We start from the raw sequence: 21003 nt of genomic DNA on the forward strand, positions 1-21003 counted from the left end.
TCACAAATGTTCGTCAGGAAGAATGAGCAGAAACAGTAAACAGCATACCAATATTAAAAATTTTAATTTCGCAGTGTGCTCTGCCCTCAAATGATTTGATTATTAACTTAAAAATATGGCAGAGTTTTGCTTTTTTTATGCTTATTTTTTTCACCTTAGCTGCTTGTTGTTTCTCACTCATGCTCTCTTGCTCTCTCTGTGCTGCGTTTCTGTAAACTCACCTTTCCCCAATTTTACTTAGTGAGGATAAGCAAAAGCCACAGCATGACCAATCACTTGTGGCTTCAACAGATGAGGAAAAAAAACCCAATATGCTCCATGAGGAGCCTTAATTATTCACTTCTAAGAACTGGATTGTTTGCGACTGACATGTCACTACCAGATAATGACTATGCAATAAACACACCTATCTTAATTGAAATCAAATGGGAAGATTGGTTTCAAAATATGCTTGACAACTTCAATGTTTTTGAGTGGCATATTTACTATAGACGATAAGCATACAAAGTAAGTCATTAGGTAAAGCTATTCAATCATCATTATATTAACACGGACCATTCGATGTACACAACTAGCAATCGTGACCATGTACTTGCACAATATACAACTGAAAACATACACATCTCAAACCATCTTTCCTCATTGAAACAAATGGAAATGCAATTAAAACGTAACAGCCTTACCCAAAAAATGCTTTAATGTGTATTTTAATGATGATGAATGTCACTCTACAATATTGTACTTTATAAAAATGAACTTAAGTTCATGAACCTGTCCATATTTTGGGCAAAATGAACTCAACGTAGTGTATTTCTATTTTATTTCTGCTTCATGTGTGTACTTATTATAAAGTGTTACCAACATTTCTGTGACAGATTCTCTTTCTGGGGTGAAAAAAATGGAATTGTTGAGGAGAAGACCCAACTAGACACATGGTAAAGGAGCCTTAATTATTTGGCAACCCCGTCCACCAACAGTCGCACGACAATTAATCTATTGAATGTCCATTGTGGCCCACTTTGTCGTGTACCCGCCTTGGCCACCTGGGCCCAGTTTAAAACGAACAGACGGTTATAATGTTCATTGAGGCGTCTCAACTCCTCTCAGCACATCCGTACAGCACTAATATTAGTTATCATTTATTATTGTTAAACTTCTGTTTCAACGGGCAGAAGTGGATTATCATTATCATCATCAGCAGCAGCATCATTATCAACATCGTCTTTTCTTCCACTCATGGATCACAAAGTTAGAGAAGTGGACAAAAGAGGCAAATGAGACGCGTAAAGAGACGAGAGCAATTTCCGGTAGAAGACAGAATGTACGTGTGGAATGGAACAAAGGAAAGACATCTTGGACAGTGTGGAAACAGAGGCAGAGGGAGCCATCAGATGTTCGCTCATCTTGTTGTGGGCTGCTCAAGTGAAGGAGGAGAAATTTGAGTCATGGGGAGCGAATGAGAAATGTCAACAGATTGAGTCAGAGCAGAGCTGGGAGAACGTATCAACAACAGGCTCATGCAGCATTTTGGGACTGGGCTACTGGCAAAGTGATCGGACACTGTGTGTACGTGTGTGTGTGGGGGGGGGTGTGGGAGTGTGTGTGTGAGTGTGTAAATGTTGCATGGGGGCGGATGTGGGATTGGCTTAGTCTGCTGTCTATAATGAATGGTTAATGTTAGTCGGGGAAAAAATGAATACGGTCACCATCTGCTCCATCTAAGTCTGCGTTCTGTGCATGTGTGAGTGTGTCGGCAATCATACACGCACTCACGCACGTGCATGCCAGTGCACGCACACGCACGCACACACACACGCACAAGGCACTCTTTACGAGGGATTTGGAAATATGGAATGGAAGGAAAGGGGAGGGAGGAGAAAAGAGATGCAACAGAAGAAGGATAAGCAACAAAGATCCGCACCAAACAGAGAAAATAGACAATGTCAACTTAATTAAAAAAAAAGCAGATCGAGCCACGCAAATACAGAAGCAAGAGATAGCCGCAGAAGAGGCACAAATGCAGGTGAGCACATATAGAGCACAAGTGGTAAATTCTGTCCCGTCAAGTTGATCAGACAACACCAGCAATCACATTAAGGCATATTTTTGTTTTCTTCATTAGTTGTCATTAATAATTGAGCAAATATTGCAATCTGGGAATTGATTCAAGCCTTTAATTGGGTGCTTTAATAACATAAACTTGATGCAACAAAACCAAAAAACTGATTTAGTTTTTTTTTGTCCATACCATAAACCATTTGCACAAATTTTACTTGACAAGAAAGGGGAAAAAAATCACAATTTATATAATTAAAATTAAAATTTAGTGTGAATCCCAGTTACAATCCAACATTCCACCAGTATGATCGCGAGTACTTTTCTGAAGGACGTGATCGAGTAAAAGTACAGACAACTTTGTCAAATATATACCCGTATTAAAAAGGGCAAAGACTCTGGTAAGGTCAGCAACACCAACAGTGTCTGTTGAAACAATTAAGAGACAAGTTCACCAGAGGAAGTGCATGCAGAGGTGAGGTTTCACCACAAGGTAATTAACCAGTGGTGAGCCGCAAAAACAGAAAGGCCAGATTAGAGTCTGCTCGGAAAAATGTAAAATATCCTGTAAATTGTTGTCACTACATTTTATGGAAAGATGAGACACAGATGAAGCTGTACCAGAATAATAATGGAAACAGAAACGTATGAAGAAGGGAAGGAACTTTTCAAGATCCAACTCATACCACCTAATCCGTGAAGCATGGTGGTGCAAGTGCCATGGCGAGGGCATGTACGGCTGCCAGTGGAATTAAATCTCTTCTATTTATTGTGGATGTGACTGCTGACAAAATCAGAATGAATTCTGAAGTGTATTGGGCAATATTACCCACTCATATTCAGGAAAATGCTTCAAAACTTATTGGATGGCGCTTCACAATGCAGATGGTCAATGATCCAAAGCACACTGTGAAAGCAACCAAATAGGTTTTAAAGGCAAACAAGTGGAATGTTCTGCAATGACCAAGTCGATCACCTGACCTGAATCCGATTGAACATGCATTTCACATGCTGAAGACAAAGCTGAAAAGAAAATAACCAAAGAACAAGCCGGAACCGTAGCCAGTTTAGGCCTGTCTGAAAATCAGCATTGACAAAGCCAGTGTCTGGTAATGTTCATGGGTTCAAGAATTCAGGCTGTCCTTGATTGCAAAGGATTTGCAAGTATTGAAGTCACAATTTGCTTTATGATCATATTAGTTTGTCCAATCACTTTTGGTCCCTGAAAAGGTGGAAGGCACACTATATGAAATGTGTTGTATTTCCGACACCATTCACCTGACGCTGATGTGAAAATCCTCAAATGAAAGCTCAGAGTCTGAACTGTTTCATTTCAAAAATCCATTGGAGTGTTTTACACATAGAATGCTGAATATTGTGTCAATGTGGGCCTGCATTGAACATATTCTTGTTCAGAACATTTTTGGGTTGACTCCCTGAAATGGTGAAAAATAGTTGAACACTATACCTCCTGAATTCAGTACTACGTAGCTCTCAGTCTTTGAACATGTTTTCAGCATTTATCTTCAAACATACATGACATATTCAAAAACAAATCTCTGAATTTACTTTACATGGCCTTTCAAGTAAAGAGCATCCTTCCGCAGTCGGACCGTGTACAATTGAATGCACAGTAGCCGTATTTAAAGCTTTTGGGGGATTACAAGTGTTGAGGACACTGGAACAGTTTCATCTCGGCTGCGCTCACACATAAACACACACTCACTCGCCCACTCACACAACACAGAACAAATGCATGTCTGTGAGTTTTGGGGGGCTTTTGTCTTCAAATGAGAACAATTCATGAAGAAATGCTTTCCGACCACGGTGGCTGGAGATGGATTGCTGCAGTGATAAAACATTTGTGATACATCCCAGAACAGCGCTTGATAAGTAAATACAGCCTACATCCATAATCCTCATGTCACTGTGCTCTGCTCTGCGTGCGCGTGCACGCACATGCGCATATACACACACTCACACACACTCACACATGCGCTGCCAGGTTGTGATTAAATTCTCTGTGGCCTATGATCTGCCTTTAAATCTTTGCAATTTTCATTTTATGCAGCTTTAATATGGATCATAGTTGCTCTCAGAGTGCCCCATCTCCTAATCTGGTGCAATCTGAGTAGAGGCTGACTGGGCCAACATCTGATGCTAAGCCAAGCAGTCACACTCAACCAGCTTCTGTGCAGTCGTCACACCCAAAAGGCACCAAGACACATGAGTTAGTTATTTTTTTTTCATTATTTTAATTTCATGTCCAGCAACTTGTAACTTGCGACCCTGTGTGTCTTTCTAACATTGTAGTTGGTGCTTTGACCAATATTTCATATGAACATGTGATGATGTGTCCTTAATGAGAGTGTGGGAATTGTTTGGTGCCTCATTTAGTCCCTTCCAATTGATGTGATTAGAAACACATGAACATGGGAATTCTTTTCTCATGATATACACTATGTAATGCATAAATAGACACGAGAGAGAGAGAGCGAGAGCGAGAGAGAGAGAGAGAGAGAGAGAGGGGTGACCCTGTTTTTCAGTGCATTGGGTTGTAAGAGGATTAAGCAATTAAGGGCATATCGTTAAAAATGTATAATGACATTTTAGTGCTTACACCCAGGAAATATAAGCCCATTGCAAGTGTCAGTGTTTACGCCGCACAAGCAGGAAGTTGACGTCTTACTTCCCTCAAGTGTCATGCCAGGACAGCAGCGAGTGTGCGGCTGGCGCTTTGGATGGCGACCAGCGGGCCCCCTGCCGACTCTTCTGTAAATAATACGGCATACCTCTCAAACTGAGCACAGCTGATGCTGGGTTTAAGACCCCTCCCACTTCAGTCGCCAGCACCTTACACACACACACACACACCCCCACACGCACACACACGCACACGCACGCGCACACAGTGCAAGTTACTGTTGATTTGTCCATCTGCATGTGGCGATTATGTTTTGTAGCGGGGGGGCTGCTTCCCGATACTAATATTAACAAAGAGCAGATAGTGAGAATGGAAGAAGGAGAGTGAAAATGAGAGGGGAAAAGGGGTCACCCCACCACCTCCGCCTGGTTTAATCCCCTGATTGAGACAGAAGGCTCGGGCAGTCCCATGTCGCAAATGCTACACATTTTTGAACATATCTCGTGCTTGCGCTCTACTGGGACACCATATTTTCCCATATGCGGTCCTGCATGACACAAAAATAAAAAACTCAAATATGTGTGGAATGAATGTTCAATAATTTGTATATCGTTCAGAACATAGGTAATGCAGATGACTTTGTGTTTCTATAAACTGTCTATTATCTGTCGATATGTTTTATTTACTAATCCATCTATGCACTTCTGACGCTTCTCATCCAGTTTTAGCATGAAACATTCCTACATGTTATTTAGCAATTAAAACCTACACGCTATTCTATGAAACTCTCATCGGAACGTTTGTTCTCTGCTCACCATGCGTACCACCACATGCAAGCTCTGTTCACGCAGGTTTATTAACCACTTCATTCACCAAGTCCGCACTGCTATTGGTGAATCTATTTTCTGCACCGTTTATCCTCTCTAGGGTCGTACATGCATTTGAATTTGCTTTTATTTTACTTACTTTGGTCTGCCGCCAGGTCGACAATGCAAATTAGAATTTGTTCACATTGTACTTGACTTCCCTGGATAAATAAAGGGCAAATAAAATGTACTCCAGTACACAATGTTACTCATGAAAATCCTGTGAATAAAAGTCTACACACCCCTGGTCAAGTGCCATGTTTTCGATATAAATGATTTCAAAACCATCTTCCAACGAGAGTTTCCTGTGCATTTTTTTTTTTAGATGAACTGTAGACAGTACTTTCTCCAAGTGCATCATCATGCGAGTGTAATTAATCAAGCTAATGATACATGTCACCATAATACGAAGCGCAACTGCTTGTGACGTCCCGGCAGTGTATTTTCTAACACAAACAAAGACGGACATCAAGCACTGTGTGTGTGCGTGTAGGTGGACAAGTGTAGGTTCACCTCCGTGAACATGATGAAATCACACAATAACCTCCCTCCTCCCCACATCAAATCCTCTTAAAGCAGACTATATTACATATCTGCCAAACAAAGACAAGTCAATCAGAACAATCAAGCGAGTCAGGCCAACCAGCTTGTCTCATCCCATTGTCGTGATTAAAATGAAAATGGAGCAGGGACATTAGCAGAAATCCCATGTTCACCTTATAAGGAAGATCAGAAGTCGGTGTGTGTGCGTGTGTGGGCGTGCGTGTGTCCTGTATAATTCCCCAGCTTGGATCACAAAACACGGTTTTGGTTGTTTGCAATATTAATAAAAGAAAGATTATGATTGATGGAATTAGTCCTATTTAAAAAATTCATTTCTGGAAAGGTAATCCTGTACATTTATTTATTGATAAGCTTTTGTGGGAGTGGTAGTCAACAACTGTAATGTAGAAAAAGGTTTTAAACATAGCACAGAGGCACCAGTGAACCCCCCCCCAAAATATGTTAAATTTTAATATATTGTAAATACAATGTTATTCTGTTCTAATGATCAAATGTGCTATACAAATAAAGATTTATTTTATTTTAGTATATTGCATTAGTATATTCATTTCTATATTCGTTGACTATTTAAGCATAGTGGTGGCGCCTTGAGATGGATGCATGTTTGATTTTAATTAGTTTGTTGTGAAATGCGCGATATTAATAAATTGTATTGTATTGTAATAATTAAATGGGAAGCCCATTAATTTGTCAACCACCCCATCCCATTTTTTTCTTTTGTGTTAAAGCAAAACTATCACTCTATAATATTGTACTTTATCAACACATAGAGTCATAACAAAAATGTGAAGAATCGAGGTATTTCTCAGGCTCTTTAGTGCATTGCGCAGATCATAATTGAAATGATCAAAGCAGTAATAGCGTTTCTCAAAATAATTTCAGACAAATAGCAAAATGTCACGGTTCCCTTGCAAAAGCCCTTTTCATTCTGGAAAATCCTTAGTTCAGCTCTCCAAAGTAGATTTCTGTGTAATTGAACACATCACTTGCACTTTCATGTACAATATGTAGAGGATTGATTGCAAGAGATTCAAGATTCGCATTTGTCTTTTACTATTTGCACTGTAATTTATTGACAAACGGTCACATTGGGAGAAAAGGCAGAACTGCATAGAAAAAAAAAAATAAATAAATAAAAAGTAGGAATGTGAACCAGGGACAAGCTCTTAATAGGGAAACCTTACACGCCACCCTGCAGGAATTACAGAGATGTCTTTCTACTTCCTTCGGCCACAGATTCTCATCAAGAATTATCGGCAATTGCTATGAGATGTTGGAATACTGGTTAGGCACTGGTTGATCTCATGCTTCACACATTGCCCTTGGTTAGAAAAAAGAAAAGATTTGCCTGGGAAAAAAACTCTAAAGGAAATATATAGAAATATGCCTCACATATTACGACAACTTGTACAAGCTCTTGTGAAGTGTTATATGATGAATTAATGGAAAAATAATAATAATAATAATATTCCCTTTATTAGTCCCACAATGGGGAAATTCGAGATTCGAACCCAGGCCTCCTGGGGAGACTGGGTCCTGAACGCGGCGCCTTAGACCACTCGGCCATCCTGGCAGCCAAAAAAAATGTTGTGGGGTGTGAGATAATTGGATAGCGACCCATAGTCATTTTTGATCAACGTGACATAAGCAATTGATAATGCCGGAAACAGCAGAGAATTGTACATGCATCATCTCCAAAACATTTGGAACTTGTTCAAATGAATGGAAAGCTGCTGTTTGGATGTGCTCAAGCGACACAATGATGTGAAGCTTGGACAAGTATGTTTTTGAGAAATCCATATCTGACCTGGGAGATGTTCCAAAGCAATAGATTGTGCATCATTATTTGATTTGGTGGATAGCGTTATTTTCCCAAGATGAAAACAATTTTGAAAAGTTTGCTCCCCACCCTTGCTTGTGTGGTGGTAGCTCTAAGGTGACCTGAAGTCAATGAAGCTGTTTTGCAGGGTAAGTCTTCAAAAACAGGCAACATAACACAACACAACACACACAACAAGACTCCTGTACACCCACACAGAAAGGCCGTTGGTTGAAAACAGTATCATGAGGTCTGTTTCCTCTATGCCCGTAATAGGAATGGATATTGTAATATTAGAAGTGTACAGTACTGTTTGTGTGCATCTTACAATATAGAGGCATGCTTCACATTAATGTTGCTCCAGTTCGCTTCCTGTGATAATCCTTCGCAGAACAGAGGGAACAGCAGGTGACTTGAGCCAACAGAGATGCAGTATGGGGCTACATTGACACACACGCACATACGCAAACACACGTGCACACACTTGCTCACATCCGTTCATGATAATATCAATATGACCTTCTCTTCACCCTACACTCTGTCTGATCTGAACTGAACTTAGCACAGCATTGTCGCCCCGCTGGTCAAGATGACAGGTTGTCAGTCATCTGCCGCTTTTGAAAGTCCTCTCCTCCGTTATGTGGATTGCTTAATTAAACACGCACACAGTGAACATTTTCAACACAAACACAGTCCGAGCTCCAACGACCACGCCCGAGCAGGAGACTGATAGGCAGCTGTCTCCTTTCCATCCTCGCCACCAATCAAGCTTGCGACAGGCGACTTGGTCGGGACAGGACCACTGAGAACACGCTATAAGGTCAGCGGGGCATCCGTAAAGACATATAAACACATCCGTGGCAGCAATAACCTTTAAGTCATGAAATAACTGAGAGCAGAAGTCTGATGAGAAGACGATTTCCAAAGCAGTGTTCATGTCTTTATGCCCAAAAGCAAAACAAAGCAACAAAAAAAAAAACAGCGGGTGCCATCTTAGACACAAACAAGAGGTGTTTTTCCTGTTCATGTTGTTGTTGGACTGAAAACAATTGGAGAACAATCACTATCGCCACGGATCATATCCTATGTTATTATCCTCTTATTTGCATTCTATGAACAGGGAATAACAAGGTAGTGGAGCTGCGGCTTATCTCGTGCGCCTCTATTAACCACTCTGGCATTAGCATTAGCAGCCTGAAGCTAACACTGTCAAATTTGAGGGTGACAAAGAATCTTGTAAAAAAAAAAACTTCCCACCCACATTTAATGTATTTCTAAATGCTGTTATATCAGCGACTTCAACCAGAACATTCACTCTCTTTATTGCAGCATCTGTGACCGCATGTCGCAATTATAAAAAGGTTCTTATATCACAGTGTCCTCAAGTCACATCTGGATAAAAAAAAAAAATAATCAATTTCCATATTAGAATGAAAATGTTCAAATATTTCAAGGGAATTATCTCTGGCAAAACAGAATAAAAACCCTCTTACTCATGCTAATCCTTCAACGGCTGATATTACCTGATGGGATGTTGTACTATGTGAATACTATCAACAAGACATGGCAAAAATAATAGAAGCAGGTCCCTGTTGTCCAGATTAGAGTGAGCATGTTTCGATCCCAATTTATCTCTTCTCTTCCCAAAAATACAACCTCTTTTCTTTGTACTTCAACCGCTCTTCTTAGCTTTGTTTTGGAATTCTAGCAATATACATCCTCGTAAAACAGAAGCTGCGGGGATGCGTTGCTGTGGGAAACACAATTTTTGTTTTCCAATTATATATTACATAAATATATCTATTATTATTATTTTACAAGAAGTCATCTCAGCACAAGCTTTGCATGTTCATTTTGTGAATCCCACCTCCCCAGCTTTGATAAGCTGTAAAGAAAAATCAATAAAAGGAAAATATTTGAGCGTGTTGAAAGCTGATGTGCCGCTTCGGTTGGGCTCAATCACGAGTAGAGTTGCAAAACCAGTTTGGTGTCAATAGTCTATGTCTGTGCAGCACTTGGTACTCATAAAAATGCTCTGATACCATGTGACCAAAATGAATGGTTCATTAAAGAAATGCTGATTCAATATAAAGCCAGTAGGGCTCTGAGATCGGCAGACAGACTTGAGTTCATTTGTGGAGCTCGGAGTTCAAAGTCAACATGGTGAAGCTGCGTTTAGCTGTTATGCTGCACACAAATGGAAAACGCTACCAACAGTGGTGAAGTGTAAATGTTTTAAATCCAGGTTAAACATTTGCTGGTTTTATACACCTATGGTATTATAAAAATGTATTACTTATTTAGAAACCTACTTTTATTTCTTTACTTTTAAAAGTTTTTCTTTTTGTGTTTTTTTTCCGTTAAATATTGCTTGTAAATGCGTGCAAGTTTTGTGTCTTTGCATTTAGTTACCATGTGTATGACATGTGATAAACCAATAAATCTGCATTGCCTTGCCTTATATCGTGATACACTTTTCAGTCATATCGCCCAGCCCTAATTCAAACACAAGGACAAACTCTGAACTGGACAGTGACATTACTGCATTGATATCTGTTTGTTTATTGATCCTGACGGGAAGGACGAGGACAAAGGCAAAACAACACTGCTTTGTGACCGAGCCGGTTTAGCAAAAGAAATCAAAATAAAAGGATGAAAAATACAGGCGACTCATGTTGTAGCAGTTTGCGTGAGGTAATTGGTCCTAGAGAGGAAAATCCCAGCGACAGAGCCTGTGGACACTTAAAGCCCCTCAAGTCCGGCTCTACTCTGCTCTCTACATATTGAACAGCACAGTCGGAGGGGCTAAGAAGATTATCACAATGGGATGAAGAAACCGTAAGCCTGCTTCTTGTTGTGGGTGGGTGGGTTCCTGGTGCAAAGTGAAAGTTGCTACAATGCTCTCAAGCCCTTAAACTGCTTGACCTTTAAAGCTCTGTCGGTCAACTCTGGCAAGAGAAACAAGAAGGAAAATAGAAACTAATAAATGCAAAACAGTTATTGCACAGCTGAGGGAGTGAGCTCAATCGAGAAGTAAAGCACCTATCTGTCTATCTATCTTTTTTCATAGTGCCCCCCTGACCAAAATTCCACCAGCCACCACTGGTAGCATCCTCAGTGAAGCTCTTCTCAGGATTATTTCATGGGTTTGTCTGTGTGACTGAATCAGAGGAATGACAGGAAGAGTTATTTGGGCCGTAATGAAGGTGCTTAATGAAATCAGTGTCCTTGAAAGTTCTTCATCAATTTTCGCTCCTGTGCTGAGTTTGCTCGCAGTCCGCCATTGCGGGCTGTCAGCTAAACCACGTGCGCGGCACAATATTAATTAAACACAGCGTTCTTCCTGAAGTACTTAAGTGAAGCGCACTCATTGATAATGAGCAGGTTTAAAGGAGTCACATCGCAGCAAAATTACTTTTTAAACTGGCCTTATTAAGCAGAGAATGAGGCCCAAATCAGCCAACAACCTCCTCATTAAAAGCCACTGATCCTTGGCCACGCGCATGTTCCGACACTTTTAATTAGACTAGTTGGCGACAGGAACTGCTATTAATCTTGTCTTTTCATTCAGATGTGGGGAAGGAATTGTGCACGGGAGGGGCCGGGTGTGGTAGTGGGACTTTACAGCATGTTGCTGCCTGGTGCGGCAGCTCAGGCCCAGCGGGACCTCTGACGCCCCGATAAGAATTAAACAGTCAAGTGGCACACTTTCAGCTCGCTTGTCATAAAAATATACATCGCCTTGCTTTCATATAATACAATGGTCTCGTTATTCAAGTGTATCATTAGAGACACGCAAAAAAGGAGGATGAACATTTTGCGATGTGTGCGTGTTTCTGTTTAGAAGCGTCTCTGCCTGTCACACTGTCTCCACATGGAGGATTATGGATGGCCAATTACATCGCTTTTGTCATTAATTAATGAGGATAACGAGCTCCCCCTGCTCTCCACAAAATCAGGGTGCTGCTCAGCTGGTGCAGAACAGGAAGACGGGTGCTGGTCCCTCAATGTTTGTGTGTGCGTACGTGTGTATGTGGTGGGTGGGGGGCAGAGAATGAGACACGAGCTGTCTATGAGAGTGAAGGGGGTTACAGTGTGTACAAATGGCTGAGCACAAAGATGAGACTTGACCTCGGGGCTTTACATGTACACTTGTCCAGCTAACTGAGGGGTGTGTGTGTGTGTGTGTGTGTGTGTTTTGCTCACCACCAGTCCAGTATCTGCGAGGCCATTACAGAGATTAGGCATCGCTGCAGTAACGGATGCCCCTGTTTGTCAGCTCCTATCCTCTGTCAAAACTGCAAGCTAAATGGAGTGATAAGCATGGCAACAGAATGGGGTGTGTGTGTAGGTGTGTGTGTGTGGGGGGGGGGGTCGAACCACAGAAGCACATCTGAGAGCGCGTTCAACAAAGTGGTGCGGGAGTCCTTCAGTGAAGACATGTCATGACAGTTCTCAACTGATCACCAAAAGCGTCTAAAATGGATCTAAAAGGTCTGCACACCCCGGTTTGAATGACAGCTATTCTAGTAGACTTTTTTTTCTTTCTAGTAGAAGCCTGAAGGTTTTGTGATAACACTGCTATTGGAAATGTTCATAATTCCCTCCACCTTGCCCAAGTTCACAGCTCCAGCTAAAGATAAACAGCGCCAAAGCGTTAGCTGTTACCATCACGCGTCACTGCAGGTTTTGGTGATTTACTCAAAACAATACTTTTTGGAATAGTGGCCAACCTTGGCCGAAAAACCCCCAAAACAAAACACACTTGATTTCTGCTCATCGCATGTGAAAAATGCGATAACTCTGCGACTGCTATGTCAACATCATATGACGCAAAAATGCATTGAAATGTATACTGTTGTATAGCATGCCATGTGCCACCAACGAGAAAGTAACGAATGGTAGAATGGGCTCTTGTCACCAGGTCAAAGCATCCTGAAGCAAAATACTGAACCCCCAGTTGCTTCTGACGCTTTGTCACCAGCCAGTGAAGGCGAAGACAGACGTGTTAAAGCTCTTTGAGTTCCTCAACGGTAGACAAATGAAATGAACATTTTACGCATTTCAATTAGTTTTGAGTAATAATTATTAAATACTTCATACACTAAATATCTGACTTATTTGTGGTCAAATCAAATATATTTCTGAAATACTGAAGTTGTTTGAGTTACTGTATTCAATTTAAATGAATCGTTGCTGTCAGTTCCATCAATAGAATTTCATAGCTACAGTGATGGTTGGAGCTATTTTTTCTCAGATCATGTGGAGAGAATTATGTCATCATCGTCATCAAGCCACTTAACCTGTATAGGGTTGCTGGAGGTGTTGGAGCCTATCCTTGCTGACTCGGGGCAAAAGGCACACTACACCCCGAACTGGTTGGCAGCAAGTTGCAGGCCACACACAGACAGCAGCACTGAGTCGGAACCAATCCCACATTGCCGACACCATCAGTGAAGTAGGAGGGAATTATGAACATTTCCAAATATCAGTCAGTGTTACAACAAAACCCGACGTGGACAGAAAAAAAATGACAATAAAAGCCGACTACAACAGCTGAAAATATTGAATGCTAACCCGAGTCACTTTAGAGGGAGGCAGGTGTGTGCTGACCCCCGTTTAACATAATATAAGTTTGAATGTGAGTGGTTCATTCTAAACTCAGCCACATCCCCATTCACAAGAGGGCGTGCACACTTATGCAACCACCTTAGCTCTGTCGTTAATTTTAATTCCCCTCTGGGAAAGTTGTGAAAATAATATTCATTTGAGTTGTACAGGTTACAGGTGGCATGAACAGTGGGAAAGCGGTTTTAAATTATTTATCTTGTCTCTTTCTTGAAACATGGGTGTGTAGACTTTTTATATCCAATGTACGTGTAGGATGTGACACTCAGCAAAGGCATTATCACCCACTAGTGCACTGTCCTACTCAGCTCTCTCCCACTCAGCCTAATTTAGTCCCATCCACAACCACACTGTCTGGACCTACCACGCATGGTGTCAGGTGCCTTGTGGCAGTCGACAAAACGCTTTGCCCAGCTGCCGTGTTTAGAGGCTCTGTGGCCAAATGAACACACAAATACATTGCACATGGACACATGCAAGGAGACATCCCCCCGCTTAGATGAACCAATAAAGGGGCCCGACCTGTTTCACTGCACTCGCAGCAACGTCGCCCCGAATCACATGGCTCCTCGGAACCGACTGACTCACTCGCTCATCCCTTCAGACAAGGCGGGGCTGGGGGGTGCGAACGAGTGTGACGTCACTAGGGAAAAGTTGCACAGTCCCTACGTGATGGTCTTCATCTCACCTCGACTTGAGCGCTCCCTTCTTAACCAGCAAACAAAAAAAAAAAAAAACACATAATTAAGCCACAACTAGTTCATCATTTGAATAAAAATAAAGCAATGTTTCAAACCCCCTTTGGTCCTACACGGTAAGCATAATAAGAGCTGAAGCATGCTCATTTTCCTCGCAGGCCCGCAGTTGTTTTTGGTACAGTGTGCGTGCGTGTGTGTGTGTGTGTGACATGGAGTGCTACAACGCGCATCAGACACATAAGCTCGCACATGAAGAGAACTTAATTAGAGAAAACAGCGCTGTCAGAAGCATTAGGCCGAGGTACGCACTTAAGGGCATATGGTTTTAGTACTATAGCATCGGCTTGGAGAAAAGCACACAAACATACCTCAAAGCTGGGAGACATGCTAATGAAATCACTCTCTTTCCATCCCACTGGGAGCAAACACAAATGTTTACAGACATCGCACAGTCTGTCCGTATACTCGTGCACCACGCTGGGCTGTCGGCAGAAGGCGAGTGCACCGACCGGGCTGCTGGTTTGCAGTGGAAAGACTGTCAGACAATAAGTGTCTTGTTCATGTGTAAAACTTGCACACAAACCAGGTTCAGATCCATTCTGTCCTATTCTGCTGGTAAAGCACTTCATTTGATATGCGCTCGTGGATTATGAATGTGAATCTGGTACAAAGCGTGGATGCAGTTATCATTTTGGTTATTTAATGCTATTAGTGCAAAGTTAAAAAAAAAAGTTGAGTGAACTCAAAATTTTAAGGCGACGAGGTTTGATATAATTTCAAGTTGGGCCATCAACTACAGTTTGTATTGCTTCTGTCAAAGTTGGCTTTTCCACATTTTAAAACAAAGAAATAACAGTTTACCAAACTGTTGTCCCTTGTATTGAAATCCCAACTTGAAGATATAATAACAACCCATCTTGCTTTGTTGTGATAACTAACATTGTTCCCACAAATGTCAATAATTCAAATTTGGAAGTTTTCCGACTTAAATTATTGTTTTAGGTATACTTCTTAAAGCGTAGTGGCTTTTGTGAATTTGGGGAAAATGCCAGAATTTTCCCGTACGGTCGGTCTATTTCCATCCTGGTCGAACCGCGTCACGACCGACGTACTCCCCCGTCGATGAATAGTTTTCAGTACGTGGCAGCCCCTCCATCAACCCAACCAACAAAGTCTCTAAACGATGAATCGATTATCAAAAGTAGTTGATTAATTTGGGAATTGATTAGTTGTTGATTAATCCATTAATTGTTGCAAATGTAATGACTGGAATATTTGTTTTTGTTTTTTTCCATGTTATGCATTTTCACAACAAAGTGCAATCATTTATTCATGACATTCAGATGAACAAAGCACTATAGAGAACAGTCAGTAAAAATATCATCAAATCAAACAGTCAGATGAATACACATGAAATGGAAAAAAATAAAGGACTGCAATTATTATGTTATTATTTATCAAGCAATTGTACAAGTATTACATAAAACAAATACATTTTGTGAAAATTATGTGCACACATCAACTAACTGTCTGGCTAAAATGTTTGAAATGACTGCATGGACGTAAAATATCCACATGAAGAAACAACCACTGACATAATGAGTGGAAAACAGACTTTTAGATTTCTCCGAGGCCTACTGTAAATATCAGGAAAGTGAGCCCTACTTCTTGCAAAAAAAAAAAAAAAAAATCAAAAGGCAGCTATCTGATTTAGGACAATAAGGCAATCTACTGTCGAGCGCAATGGAGCATCATGGGCATTCAGTGTTTGTCACATCACATCCCTGACAAGACACATGTCATCAGAGGGGGCAACTTAAGATGCCATGGGGGGGCCGATGTTGTGACATGCTGCTAAATTGCAGAAAGGGAGACGCTCCTTACTGAATGTCTTGTGCAATATATTGAGAACGGCTCAATATAACTGCATGCAGTTTATATATGATATATCACAGCCCAGTTTTCACTGTCCACGGTATTATTTATTTATTTTTTTATTAAGTGCACTATATGATACAACGGCGGTTGTGCAAATGATGCAGAGACTTGAGCATTCTAGTAGAATGGATGAATGTCTTTTTGTTGATATGTCGTTGACTGATTTTAAATGTATTCTAATTGAAATATATAATCAATCAATTAACAACAGTTCTGCAAATAACGCAGTGTCGAGCATGCAAGAAGGAATACTGTCCCAATGGGGAGGGGGGGGTGCTAAATTGGCAAAATGGGCAAAATGTCACGATGGAATTACGAGTCAAATTTTAAATCACGTTTGAAGACCTTAAAAATACTTTAAGAACCGTAAATCGTGTTAAAGCATACCTAAGGTGCGTGGCGGAATTTCACATATCGCTGGACTGGCACGTGACCTTATGAATGATTCTTGCATGTTAAATAGTCCTTGATTAAATCCAACACAAAGATCATAAATAATGCAGTCAATGTCAAATTATTACAAATTCGTCTTTGATAAGGGGGCAAAATTGAGAAATATGCGTGTGGCAGCTTGTCACCGGTTGCAAATAATTTTTATGAGACCAAATAAATCACTCAAGGTAAATGCGTCATTGCTGTCTTTAGGTGTCTTCCGAAATTCACGCCCTCCATGCAAATATGCACGGAAGAAAGCAGTGGACTTGCAACGTTGTCCGCAAGAAGTGGGGCGGTCCGGCAGACAGGAGCTGAAATCGTGTTAATATGCTGTCCGGGGTGCAAGAGGCCGCCACGCAGGGAGCTGCCTGCAATCAGCCAAATACCCAGAGACAGGTCCTGGGTGGCCCCGGGCGGCTCTTCTTGTGGTCTCCCCCCTCAGTGCCACCGACCCTCGGCGTGCCAAAGTGGGCCCACCAGCACCGCCAAGCTCGTTTGGACCAATCTCTTCATGTCAGGAGGCTTCTCATGCAAGCAAGAAAGCAAAGTTGCTCAACTCATTTTAGTGTCGCTCACACAGTAACACTCGGTATTTATTTAAACAGCTGTGTGAGCGTTAAGATCGGCATTACTATTATTAAAATTAATAACAACGGACTCGTTTGTGCAGACATTTCAAGTGTGTATTTATTATTGAGCTTGTGTAAAATGATAGAAATTACAGAGCTGGAAGGATGGTTAAAATGATTCAAAGCGAGTCCGAGCATATAGATATGGTTTTAATTATAAACACATGTAAACAATTTATGAAATTCATTTTTGCGACACAACCAAAAACATTTTTCCTTGCAGGCCATAAATGTAAAGCCTTATTCGCACAGTTGCGCTTTTTTCCACAGTTGTACAATACAATCGTATGACACGTGCAAGAGGTTGAAAGATAAAAGTTTGTCAATATTTTGGAGGGAAAATGATTTGGCATCAAAACATCAGAAAGAAAAATCCCGTTCTACTTTCAGTAAAATTTCAAGTCTAAATAAAATGACATTTTACCCACTTGGATTGTTGTTTAGGTTTGCATAGATTACAAATTGAAAAGGGTAAAAGATCAAATTGACAATTCACTTTTGTTTGAACGTGGCCTGCAGGCAAAAAAGTGACAAGGCCTATAGTTTATTAACAACGCGCGCAGCGTTCGCGTTCGTTAAATCAAGACGAGACATCGCAGCATCACTTGCTCGGAATTATGCACAATTTTCGCACAACGTGATTTGAAAAATAAGTAGAGAGGGACGTAAAGATGCAGTACGGAGTTAAAAAGTTCGAGGAAGAGAGCGAGAGTGAATCAAGGCTTGTCGTTACAATGTTTGAACAGAGTCGACGGGGTTCCCGAGAAGTTGGAGCACTTCTCGGCGCAGCTGGCCAGAGCCGAGCCGGAGAAGGGGTACACGGTGGCGGCCTGGCCGAAGGGCGCCAGGGCGGCGGGGATGGGCGACGTGAGGCTCTGTCCCTGGTTGAGGTAGGCCACCAGCCGCCGCATCTCCTCCAGAGCCTGAGCCTGCATGAGGATGTAGTTCTTGGCCAGGAGGAGAGTGGCTATTTTGGAGAGTTTTCTCACCGACGGGCTGTGGGCGTAGGGGATAACCGCTCTTAGGCCGTCGAGCGCGTCGTTCAGGTCGTGCATCCTCCTCCTCTCGCGGGCGTTGATGCTGAGCCGTAGGGAGCGCTGCTCCTTGGACTTCTTGGCCAGGGGACCCCCGGGCTTGTCGTCGCCGAAGGGCGCGCCTCTTTTCCGCGACTCCAGCGAGTCGAAGGCATCCTCGTCGTCGCTGGTGTGCTCCCCGCCGCTCTCGTTGGACTTGGCCGTCTGTCCGCTGAGGAAGTCGGCGGCCGGCGTGAGCGGGAAGCGACCGGGGGTTCCGGGACCGTGGCCGGCGCCGAAGCCGAAGGCCGACTGGCCGTAACGCTGCGTCAGGTCGAGGAGCGCGTCGTTGCTGATGGACTTGAGCAGGTTCTCGTCGCTGGCGTTCATTTTCGCTCCCAAAAGAAAGAGGGAGAAAAGCCGTCTACTTCCCGTTTCTTTTTGGAACTGAAATCAAACACGCCGTCCCGCTTTGCCCCTCTCCTCGCCTCTGTGGTGACTCTTGAAGGGGGAGGCTGTGAGGAAGCGTGTAAAGCGTCTACATGTGCGCACCGCTCCTCGCTGCTGCGCACGTAGCTCACAACCACAACCTCCACTTCCTCAACAACCAACAACAACTTGGGTTCGAACTTGTCCAAGTGTTCTCTGCGGATGATGGCGTGTTCTGCTTCCCGCGCGTTTCGCGCCCTCCCTCGCCTTGGGCAAAGTGAGGCTCGCGTCCTGCCCCGCGCACGCGTTAGTAGGCGCGCCAGGCCCGCTGGGATTACGCGATCGACCAATCAGGGCCAGAGTTTCATTAACTAGCGCAGCTCTTCTCCAGTCTTCAATCGCTGTGTGATCGTTGTAACGCAAAGTGACACAGGCATAGCCCACTTCCTTGGCCATTTTATGACACTTGAACACGTGCTGTGGTGGGAGGTAACTGAGTATACTTGGTCGCTTAATCAAGAACATTTTTCAGGTATCTATGATTTATTTGTAACTACTAAGATAGGTCGCGTTGTGGTTTATTTAAATGATTGACATATTCAAGATTTAAGGCAAAAAACGGGACAGCTGCAATAGAGCAACGCGAAGATGATGTAACATTGGGAGAAGCAAGATATTCCCCATCCACAGCCTCATTTCAGACAATTGTTAAATTAGATAGTTTCAACAATAATTCACAGCAAATATTTCTTTAATCTTTATTTATCCAGGTACAACTGATTAAAATTATTTTCCATTACAATGTGTATGTTTCAGTTTGTAATTTTGCCCCCATTCAACATTTATTTTCAAAGGGGGTAGAGTTGAGGACAATGTGAAAAAAAGAACATCTGACGACACACAAGTTAAATTGATGGTGTGTAGTGGTGCCAATGCTCCGTGAGGTGGCCCGCGCTTGCTGAAAAGTTTGCTGCTTCATAGGCCGCTAGATCTACATTGGTTAGCAGTTTGGTGCTTAGTGACCTAAAACTGTTGGATCCACCCAGCGACAACACCAACTAATGGTTTTAGATAGCTGAAGCGACATTCTGCTGAACAGGTGCAACTTGTTATACTGGTTTGGTGCTTACTTTAGTCCTGGTTTGGCAAATCTAATAAAAGATCATCTTATTCATGCCGAGATGTGCGCAGACTAGTGATCACTGATTCCCCACTACCGTTGTTAAATTTGTGATTGGAACGCCGACTGGCAGCAAAAACAAGTGAGCGCGTGTGAATGCTCAACTTCTACTTAATACAACTTTCTGCCATCCACGAGAATGCAACTTGTTAAAAGTGTCTGCTTTCGGCAAATTTTAAGGGTCCAGTGCCATCTAGTGGTTATCATGACACATCAACCTGTCTGTCGATTTCTCTATCACGCTGTGCGTCTGACACTGAGAAACAAAATCAAAACAAGTAGCATATTATCATATTTAAGGTCACAGGGAAGTTGGAGTTTCACCTGTCAATCGCACATCTGACACATACAGACCAGATGTCTCGAAGTCCAGCCAATTTTCTATAACTCTTCCAAGACACGTGATTCATATGATCAGGATTCTAATCAGGCTTGTGCAAAGCTTGCTGATGAGTTGATCATTTGAATCAGGTGTGATGGAACAGAGTTAAGTGGAAAACAGGCTAAATAAGGGGACCGGATTTGGAGACCGCTGATATAGACAAATAAACAATTCAGAGTCTTCAGTAACAAGCACAAGAAAATGTTTTTAGAGGTACTTGATGATTTCGGACTGTGAGAGGATGCTATGGATAAGCACAAGAGAAGAACAGAGAGCACACCAGACATCCAAATCTGACTTTCCACATTGCAGTTCTTTGTTGTTCTCTGTGTAACAATCTGGATCCTCATGCAAGCAATTGGACCTGAGAACTCTCAGACCTGAAGGGATACGATGATGATGAGAGCCCTGACCTGTGTTGTCCAAATTTTGATATATATTTACAAACATATTATTAAAACATGTAGTCACTACACACGTCCCTTTTTCCAACTTGTTTCTGGTATTATATTCATGAGTTTATCAGCATTTCACAGCTTGGGCTTTGCAGTTTTAGTAAAGATCACACTGCTCCAAAGCTTAGTAAAATTTGCATTACCTATGGCAATATTCTGGAAACAGGAGCTGTTCTTGATAAACCATGCAACCAAAAGTCAGCTACTTATAGCACTGATCAAAACAGCAAACTTCAAGAGCATGAGTGAGTGCAAAGCCAGGAAAATT

General features: G+C 42.1%; 1 protein-coding gene across 1 annotated transcript; it reads right to left on the reverse strand.

Annotated features, from left to right (window-relative positions):
* Positions 1–17316: 17316 nt before the first annotated feature.
* On the reverse strand, positions 17317–19132 carry bhlhe23 (basic helix-loop-helix family, member e23). The gene has a single exon (XM_088290868.1). It carries the CDS (start codon positions 18677–18679, stop codon positions 17993–17995), a length of 687 nt encoding a protein of 228 aa, XP_088146994.1. The 5' UTR covers positions 18680–19132; the 3' UTR covers positions 17317–17992.
* Between the last annotated feature and the right edge of the window lie 1871 nt (positions 19133–21003).

This window comes from Idiotropiscis lumnitzeri, chromosome 3 (assembly GCF_059441095.1).
Source record: "Idiotropiscis lumnitzeri isolate Australia: NSW breed Sydney's pygmy pipehorse chromosome 3, RoL_Ilum_1.0, whole genome shotgun sequence".
Taxonomy (NCBI): domain Eukaryota; kingdom Metazoa; phylum Chordata; class Actinopteri; order Syngnathiformes; family Syngnathidae; genus Idiotropiscis; species Idiotropiscis lumnitzeri.

Bases quoted from the DNA above. Each gene is read 5' to 3' on its own strand.
- bhlhe23 (XM_088290868.1), bottom strand. From the start codon at position 18,679: ATGAACGCCAGCGACGAGAACCTGCTCAAGTCCATCAGCAACGACGCG.